The sequence below is a fragment of the Oncorhynchus kisutch genome, linkage group LG27 (genome assembly GCF_002021735.2).
Source record: "Oncorhynchus kisutch isolate 150728-3 linkage group LG27, Okis_V2, whole genome shotgun sequence".
In the NCBI taxonomy this organism is placed as follows: Eukaryota; Metazoa; Chordata; class Actinopteri; order Salmoniformes; family Salmonidae; genus Oncorhynchus; species Oncorhynchus kisutch.
The window spans coordinates 12,483,321-12,493,157 of record NC_034200.2 but is presented as its reverse complement, the minus strand read 5'-3'; the positions used below and the strand labels follow the sequence as shown (position 1 = coordinate 12,493,157).

The 9,837-nt window shown below is 45.4% G+C and overlaps 1 protein-coding gene across 1 annotated transcript in view; it reads right to left on the bottom strand.

Moving 5' to 3' along the window:
• Nucleotides 1-2,940: 2,940 nt before the first annotated feature.
• c8b (complement component 8, beta polypeptide) overlaps nt 2,941-9,837 on the bottom strand; it is an 84,537-nt gene continuing 77,640 nt past the window's right edge. The window contains exons 14-25 of the mRNA XM_031806395.1: nt 8,846-8,994; nt 8,063-8,210; nt 7,526-7,679; nt 7,076-7,217; nt 6,839-6,971; nt 5,802-5,999; nt 5,296-5,536; nt 5,006-5,134; nt 4,706-4,869; nt 3,491-3,644; nt 3,287-3,355; nt 2,941-3,148 (exon numbers count right to left, since the gene is read on the bottom strand). Of these exons, the coding sequence (XP_031662255.1) occupies nt 2,994-3,148; nt 3,287-3,355; nt 3,491-3,644; nt 4,706-4,869; nt 5,006-5,134; nt 5,296-5,536; nt 5,802-5,999; nt 6,839-6,971; nt 7,076-7,217; nt 7,526-7,679; nt 8,063-8,210; nt 8,846-8,994 (1,836 nt within the window). The 3' untranslated portion in view covers nt 2,941-2,993. The remainder of the gene's footprint in view (nt 3,149-3,286; nt 3,356-3,490; nt 3,645-4,705; nt 4,870-5,005; nt 5,135-5,295; nt 5,537-5,801; nt 6,000-6,838; nt 6,972-7,075; nt 7,218-7,525; nt 7,680-8,062; nt 8,211-8,845; nt 8,995-9,837) is intronic.

The window sequence follows — 9,837 nt, the reverse complement described above, 5'->3', positions numbered from 1 at the left end:
AGTTTCTATATACATCACCAACCACAAGACAAGCATACAATCTGTTGAGTCGTATGTCTCTAAATGTTTAATGTGGTTTTCATGTGGGTTTGTGTGTGTGTGTGTCTGTGTGTGACACTGCCAGTCCTTCTGGGCCTTCCTCTCCATCTCCTCGTGCTGCTTGATGTCGTAGATGAGTGTGAAGAGGTCGCGCAGGTCAACGATCAGGGGCTCTGCCTGTCAGGGAGGGAGGGAGGGATGTGAAGGAAGAGGAGCACACGCCTTCATCTTCTAGACGACACACACGCAGTTCACAAACACTTGTGTTGCAATCCCAACTGTGGTGTCCCTCCTTCCCAGAGGCGTAGTCGAAGGCCCGGTGGTAGTCGAAGGCCTGGGTATCCTTGGCGATATAGGAGATCTCATCCACCGAGTGGTGATGCAGCAGAACCTGAACACACAGGGAGGAAGTGACATAAGTTAGAGTTAGGAAGTGATGTAGTAGATCTGCGAAACAGGGAAGAGGAAGTGACAGATCAGGATCAGGAAATTGACTGATTTTATAGTTTAGTTAGATCCTGGAGTTGTGACCTGTCTAGGAAAATTCCTGGCTCGACACTATACATTTCTATGAATTTCATGAATTCTTGAAATAATGTTTTGTTTCAAAATGAGGGAGTGAACTGGGAATTCACGGTAAGTAGGCAGGCAGACCTTGATGACCAGTCTGATGAGACAGGACAAGTGTTCAACGCTGCTACCCATCCCTGGAGCAGAGGTCAGGGGTCATCAACAGTCATGATAAGTGGGAACAACAGGATGCATCTGACACACACAGACACACAAAATAAAATGTGTTATTGTTTGTGCTGCACACACATACACACACACTGAAGAGAGCCTCAGGAAAGGTGGGTGTAACAGAGTGCTATTATTTGTAATTACTTATATCTCTCATCAGATGACAGTAAGTGCCACACCTTACTACAGTAACTGTGCGTGGGTTAGTACACTACATGACCAAAAGTATGTGGACACCTGCTTGTCTAACAGCTCATTCCAAAATCATGGGCATTAATATGGAGTTGGTTCCTCCTTTGCTGCCTTAACAGCCTCCACTCCTCTGGGAAGGCTTTCCACTAGATGTTGGAACATTGCTGAGGGAACTTGCTTCCATTCAGCCACAAGAGCATTAGTAAGGTCGGACACTGATGTTGGGCGATTAAGACTGGCTCGCAGTCGGCGTTCCAATTCATCCCAAAGGTGTTCGATGGGGTTGAGGTCAGGGCTCTGTGCAGACCAGTCAAGTTCTTCCACACCGATCTCAACCAATTTTTTCTGTATGGACCTAGATGAAACAGGATAGGGACATCCCCAAGCTGCTGTTACTAAGTTGGAAGCACAGAATCGTCTAGAATATCATTGTATACTGTAGCTTTAAGATTTCCCTTCACTAGAACTAAGGGGTCTATCCTGAACCATGAAAATCAGCCCCAGACCATAATTCCTCCTCCACCAAACTGTACAATTGGCACTATGCATTGGGGCAGGTAGCGTTCTCCTGGCATAAGCCAGAACCAGTTTTGTCTGTGGGACTGCCAGATGGTGAAGCATGATTCATCACTCCAGAAAATGCATTTCCACTGCTCCAGAGTCCAATGGCTGCAAGCTTTACACCACTTCAACAGACACTTGGGATTGTGCATGGTGATCTTAGGCTTGTGTGCATGTGGCTGTACGGCCATGGAAACCCATTTCATGAAGCTCCCGAAGGAACAGTCCTTGTGCTGACGTTTCTTACAGAGGCAGTTTGGAACACGGTAGTGAGTGTTGCAACCAAGGTCAGACGATTTTTACGCACTTCACCTCCACCTCTACTGGGTGGCCAGTAGAGGACTGGCCACCCCTCATAGCCTGGTTCCTCTCTAGGTTTCTTCCTAGGTTCTGGCCTTTCTAGGGAGTTTTTCCTAGCCACCGTGCTTCTACACCTGCATTGCTTGCTGTTTGGGGTTTTATGCTGGGTTTCTGTACAGCACTTTGAGATAACAGCTGATGTAAGAAGGGCTATATAAATACATGTGATTTGATTAGTTGGAACAGTGGCATCCTATGACAGTGCCACATTGAATGTCACTGAACTCTTCAGTAAGGCCATCCTACCGCCAATGTTTGTCTATGGAGATTGCATGGCTACGTGCTCGACTTTATACACCTGTCAGCAACGCGTGAGGCTGAAATAGCCGAATCCACTAATTTGTAGTGGTGTTCACATAGTTTTATGTGTATAGTGTATGTGTTGAGACTTCGATGAGTGAAGAGCAATAGCAGAGTGGGTGAGACAGAGCCTGCCATACTGTTGTCTGATAGGTTCCACGACGGACATACCTGGAGTTGCTGGAGCGTGTGGTTTTCCTGTCAGTCAGGAAGTAAGACACGCCGACGGTGATGTGATAACCCCCGGCCAGACAGGGGCGCCATCTGCCTTGGCTCCTCCTCTCAGAAACAATGCTGCTGATGTCATAAGAAAGACGGGACACAACCAATTTCAATACTACAGCAGGAAGTGGGAGTCAATACCAACGATGTATGTTTAAGGGGTAAAGGATGTTACCAAATCTTCTGATCTGATGAGAAAGATGGCCAAAATGTTTGTGTTTAGAAATAAAAACAAAGTCATTCTCTGTTATGCTTGATCACCTCAGTTTTTCTCAATTGGCTTACACACATGTGTAATACAATTTGCAAATTAATTAATAAAAAATCCTACAATGTGATTTTCTGGATTTGTTTTCTCATTTTGTCTGTCATATTTGAAGTGTATCTGTGATGAAAATTACAGGCCTCTCTCATCTTTTTAAGTGGGAGAACTTGCACAATTGGTGGCTGACTAAATACTTTTTTGCCCCACTGTAGATCATTTTGTCATAAGAGAGTCAAGAATGCAAACATATCACAGGCACATTTCCAAGGGTGACATGAATTATCTTTATTTCAATCAAGAGTCCGGGACAATATCAGAAACAATCAGTAGTTTCCATCTGGAGTCCTCTGCAGGCTATGCCTCCGCTGCTAGGTGCAGGGTTGTTACACTGGCGGCTCCGTGTCTTAGACCGCTCCGCGCAGGGTGACCACGAACCCCAGCAGCTCCAGCTGCCGTCTATGCCTATATCTATTTGGGACAAAGCTCAAAAGGTTAAACCTCCCCAACAGCATGGAAATGGCAATATTGTGGAAATGAAATAGAGATGTCAAAGCTACAGGTGAAGGCTTTTATCGTGTAGGTTTGTGTTTTAATTAAGAGAATGACCTGGTCGTTGGGTGATCTCACAACCCAGTCCACTGTAGCCAGATGGACACACACACTCACACCTGGTGCCTGAGGGGGAGGAGAGGAAGACATCATCCTCATCATCACTATCATCATCATCTTTCGTAGTTTCACACATCTACAAAGTATAGCTGGATCGGGGAGGAAGTCCTTTAAGCAGGGGGCTGGAGGGAGGGTGTTTACCTTTGAGAACAGCCAGTCCGTTGTTGCGGCAGGGGGCACAGCGGCAAGAGCTGTTCTCCTCCAGGTATTCAGCTAGGGCTCTCCTCAGGTTCTTCTTCAGCGAGTTAGCGCTGGAGAAGTCTCTGGCGGTCACCAGCTCATATAGCGGCCGCGTCTGTCACACAGACAACAACAATACTTTAACATCATCATAACCAGCTCAGGGCTGGAGTCTGACAGACTGGTACAGGACACCTATAGAGGAACCTTTGGGAAATCTGAATGAGAGAGAGAGAGAGAGAGAGAGAGAGAGAGAGAGAGAGAGAGAGAGAGAGAATGAGAGGTGCATGAAGAGAGTGATAAAATAAAGAGTAAAATTGTGAGTGCGATAAATAGAAAGGACAAGTCCCAGGTTGCTAAAGAGAAGTGAAAGAGAATATAATTCTGTAGTAAACTGTAGTATTTTGTAGAAAACTATACTACACACAACAGTAATTACTGTAGTATATACTACACGACAGTATTGCATTTGCATATAGCCTGTCCATTCCCCTCCCCCATATCCCAATTTGTGCCACCCGTAAGTGAAAAACCTAAGTATAGACAATATACTGTGTTCCCTACAGGTTATAAAAAAGATTAGCTCTGAACTATCCATTTAGACCTCAGTTCTACCTACTTACTTACCTACCTACTTCCTATATATCTACATACAGATTATGGAAAATTTGCTCTTTCAGTATTTTGTCCAGTAGTTTTCTTTAAGGACAAAACCCCCACAGTTTTGCCAAAGATAATACAAAGAAAAAACTCTAGTAAATACTATAGTAATGTCTGCAAAAACCCTACAATAAATACTACTGTACAGTATAAACACTACAATAAATACTACTGTTAAGTATAAACACTACAGTAAATACTATAGCAAATACTAAAGTTTTTTTCTACAGTATTTACAGTATACAGTAAAGAGTAAAAACCACAGTATACTACAGTCATGTCTGCAACACTGCAGTAAATACTATAGCATTAACTGTAGTGTTTTTGCAGACTTTAGACTAAACTCTGCCAAAAACACTACAGTGAACACTACAGAAAAGTCTTCAAAAAACACTACAGTGAATACTATAGTATTTAACCATAGTATACGATAGTATTTTTTCATGTGGGTGTAGAATGAGAGGGAGTGTATACAAAAGAGACTGAGATAAATGGAGAGAGAGACAGCATTCCCACCACGCTGCGGATGAAGTCAGGGTTGTAATGCACTGCTTCTCCCCACAGTCTCATCAGTTGTGGCGTGGGCAGCTTCTTGGCAGCCAGCGAGGTGATGGACTCACTGTCACCCCCCCGAACCACCACGACAAAGTCCTCCACCATGCTGCCTTTCACTGTGTCCTCTAGAGGAGGAGGGAGACGGCGCGGAGAGAGAGGAAGATAGAGACAGTTAAAGAGGAGAGGGAAATGGCTATTTGTTCTACAGTACGAGACAGAAAGAGAGACCCGTGTTGCCGGTGATCTAGATCCACTCCTCACCTCCCATTTCATTGAGCAGACCATCACAACCACCTCCCTCGACCCCCAAAGTCACATACACTCCCTTGATGTTGGCCCCCACCTTCAGACCTATCTGCACACAGTTCTTGTAGGCTTCCAGAGAGTAATCTAAAATGGGAGTGGAGATATAGTAGAGTATTACTACTACCATTGTGATATGGTACTTTATTTCATTTGTCCATGGGTAGCTGCTGTGAAGTGAAATGTCACCCTAAGGCCCCGCAGTGCACTAGCCTCTTTGTATGGAATAGCAAAGCATCGTCGGTCACCTGTCTTCTCCAGCTTCTCCTTGTCCAGGATGACCGTGTACTCGTAGTCTCCTCCCAGGGTAGCCTCTGTGATGTAATGGGTGCCATAGTCTCTGTAGATCTGTCTGTACTCTCCGTAGTTGTAGGACTGGGGCAAGGCACGAAGACGCAGGAAGAACTCTGGGTGCAGCATCAGATCCTCTGACTTCAGGATGTATCGGGCCAGTTGCAGCTCTGCCTTGGCCTGGACAAAGCTGTTTTCCTGTGGAGGGGTGGCGGGCAAAGGGGCGTGTCAGGAGGGCTTGGTTACTGACTGTGAATGACCCAAAACGTTGATTTTGGGGTGAATTGTGCATTTGTGTTGTTCAGAACATTGCAGATAGAAATGTACCGGTAATAAATAGAGCCGGCTCAGTTCCCTATTATACAAGACAGACAATCATATCTGTTCTACACAATGCATTTCTATCGGGAACATTCTGTAATGATGCTCTCTTCTGCACAGACCCCTGATGGACAACTCTCACCTTCCTAGAGGCGCGGCGTATTTTCTTCTCTGACTTGGAGTATTTGGAGTCAGCGTAGTTGAAGCCGAACTCGGCCACGCCCGGCACGGCAAAGCCAATGGACACCGTGGTCTTGGAAGAGCGCTCCGTCATGGTGTAATGGACAAACTCAGAGTATGACTCGAAAGACTGCAGCTTGAAGTCGTATGTGCCTTTGGTCTGTGGCAGACAAACAAGAGAAAAGTAATGTTTACATTCACTACAGGTCACAGTCACACACGTACTGTAGCAGCAACCCAGTTATGAATAAATGTATCCTCTATACTGCTCTTAAAACACCTGAAATCATGAAGCATATTGCTGAGACAACATGTCTGTATTGTCCAGTTATATTAATCATTAGAAATGTGGTAGTGTAGTGCTAATGCTATAGGTTATAAGGCTTCCTACCTCCAGTGTGTACTGCTGTAGGTTATAAGGCATCCTACCTCCAGTGTGTACTGCTGTAGGTTATAAGGCATCCTACCTCCAGTGTGTACTGCTGCAGGTTATAAGGCTTCCTACCTCCAGTGTGTACTGCTGCAGGTTATAAGGCATCCTACCTCCAGTGTGTACTGCTGTAGGTTATAAGGCTTCCTACCTCCAGTGTGTACTGCTGCAGGTTATAAGGCTTCCTACCTCCAGTGTGTACTGCTGCAGGTTATAAGGCTTCCTACCTCCAGTGTGTACTGCTGTAGGTTATAAGGCTTCCTACCTCCAGTGTGTACTGCTGCAGGTTATAAGGCTTCCTACCTCCAGTGTGTACTGCTGTAGGTTATAAGGCTTCCTACCTCCAGTGTGTACTGCTGCAGGTTATAAGGCATCCTACCTCCAGTGTGTACTGCTGCAGGTTATAAGGCTTCCTACCTCCAGTGTGTACTGCTGTAGGTTATAAGGCTTCCTACCTCCAGTGTGTACTGCTGTAGGTTATAAGGCTTCCTACCTCCAGTGTGTACTGCTGCAGGTTATAAGGCTTCCTACCTCCAGTGTGTACTGCTGCAGGTTATAAGGCTTCCTACCTCCAGTGTGTACTGCTGCAGGTTATAAGGCTTCCTGAACCTGACGTCCTGGATGTAGTGAGGCAAGCAACTGCCTGCGTAGTATCTGTTGTCAATGACCACTCCCTCTAAGTTACTGTTCAGTATGTTGATTCTACAGGAGAGAGAAAGGGATTCACTTCCACGTAACTCCAGTGCTGATGTCAATGTGTACGCCGAGCTCAAGTTTTTACTCGGCCCACAGTGAACATGCCTCACCCTTTGGCCAGGTTCTCGATGCCATGGTACTCCTGTGCCTCCTGCTTGCAGGCCTTGTTCACCTTCTGACAGCCCTTCTCATCTGACCAGTCCCCACAGTCATCATCCCCATTACAGCGCAGGTCTATAGGCACACAGCGCCCTGGGAAGACACACAGGTCACATCTCAAATCACACCACATTCCCTATGTGGTCCTCTAGTTTTGTTTCAGAGCCCTATACTGGCAGTGCACTTTGTGGAGTAAAACTTTTCATTTGATATACAGCACTTTTTTTAATTCATTTTTTTTTTACATCCACACAGACATCTAGAAGACATGCATGGGACTAAGCCGTGTAAAAATAGCAGGCATATAGTTTTGAGATCAGAGGAGAGAATACCAGTGGTTTGGATTATTCAAATCAGGCTTAATGTTAGGGTTAACTTGGTGGATTGTGTGGAAAGAATACCTGTGTAAGTGCAGAGGAAGCCTTCACACAGAGGTGTTTCATCATGTGTACAGTCGTAGCGAGATGGAGGGCTACAGGGCTCCACCTCTTTGCCCTGGACATGACAGGGCTCCCCGCCAAACTGAGATGGCTGGACAAGCTTAGCATAACGATACTGGGGGAAGGGCGATGGAGAGGGGAGGGTGAGAGAGAATAAAAGACAATTGAAAACAATTCGAATGCTACAGTGCAACACCTAAGTGCCCACTTACTGTACAGCTATTAGTCACAGAAAGGCTGCATTACCTAGGCTGCATTACCCAGGCTGCATTACCTAGTCTGTGCACAGAATGTGAAATACATCCCATGTCCGTTATGATATCAGAACTATGTTTTCACTCTCTCTTTATCCGTGTCAAGTGGATTACAGACAGCAACCTGTGCCACTTACGCTATACTCTCCGCTAACAGGTTTTTATCTACCATCCTCCTCCTCCTCCTCCTCCTCATCATCATCATCATCATCATCCATTTCTTCCTCCTCCTGCTAATATTCACCCTCTTCTTCCTGCAGACATCGCAGCGCGTCCAGGAGGACCACTCTGATTGTACACAGTCCACCGGCTGCACGGCGACCTGAGTCCCCACAGACCGAGCCTCACGGACGCCACTGGGCTCCTCGCCACTGCCGGCTATGGCAACATCACTGAAACATAGGTCACCATAACTCACAGCTCACAGCACTGCATCAGCCTATTATATTAGTCAAGCAGGGTACGACGGGAGGAATCATCTGTGTGTTGATGTGATAGAAAATCATTATGGTTTCAAAAAGGTGGACTTCTTTGAAGAAATATGCACACACACACACACACACACACACACACACACACACACACACACACACACACACACACACACACACACACACACACACTAAAACTAAACCTAGCTCCTAACCCTGATTCTAACTTTAACCCTAAACCCCCTAGAAATAGCATTTGACCTTGTGGGGACTAACAAAATGTCCCCAGTTGGTCAAATATTTGTTAGTTTACTATTCTTGTGGGGACTTCTGCACGCACACACACCATTTTCTATTCTCAATGGACTTTTGCATTGATTTAAACAGCCAACAATTTAAATCCAGAATAATGTTCCCTCCCGTTGTACCTCCATCTAGGCCTCCAAGGCCTCCATCTAAAACCTTACCCATCGGGAGTAAGTGTACTGCAATGAACCTCACATTAAGTCATACAATGTCTGGTATTGACGCTTGTCGAGGACAGCCATTGCCCTTGAATCTCTATCTTCCACACACAGAGTGAATTAAGGTCTTACCGGAGTAGGAGCAAGCACAATGCAGCACAGAGGAGGCAGTAGCCTAGGCCAACTGTAGGCTTTAACATGGACACAGAGAGCATGGTAGTTGTGGTGGATCTGAAAAATCTCCAATAAGACGGACGCACAGACCTGACGAGACAACAGTGTGTTCAGCTGTGTATGTGTGTGTGTGTGAGTGCGTGCGTGCGTGTACTTATGTGTGTGTGTACATGTGTGTTTGTCCGTGCGTGTGTGTGTGTGTTCAGGTATCTCTGTCTGTGTGTAAACACACACTGATCAATACAAGCGGGGGCATGGACTCAATGTTAGGTTCAGACCATGAGTCTGTTACGGGAATCTCCACTTTCATAAGTCAGGTATTAGGAAACTCAAAGCACACAGATCATGTTTGGTGTACAGTACGTTATGTTGGTCTGGAGATCTCCCAGACCTTATTTGACCTTCATCAAATTACCCTTGACAGAAACATCAGCTCCACTCCACACAATATGGAGTGGTTACTTATAAATGTAAAAACAAAAAGCTATTTGAAATAGATTGAGGTCAACTTCAGTTAAAATGGTAGATATATGCCATTAACAACACACAATTACAGAGTCATGTACGGTTGGCAGAAACATGGTAGAAAATCTTTTAAAATGGAGGAGGTACTATCTCAACAGCATTAAGAATGACCTCGTTTCCATTCTCCATTTCAAAGAGCTTTCTTCTGCATGTGCTGACTGGACAGGGCCCAGGTAATAGCAAGAACACAGCCCCCTCTGTTGGATCCATTGAGTTGGAACAAAATACATGCAGGACTTATTTCAGGGTCGCTGAAATGACCAGGTGTTTTCTTAGAAAGCACACCGTGAAATGGTCATTCGACAGCAATATCCTATGAATGACCATTTTTTTGTCGCGGTACCCAGTGTTACAAATGGCTGACGCAACATACAAAGTTCAGGAGAAAACGGTGAATCACATGATCTTTTATTTGTGACTGAACA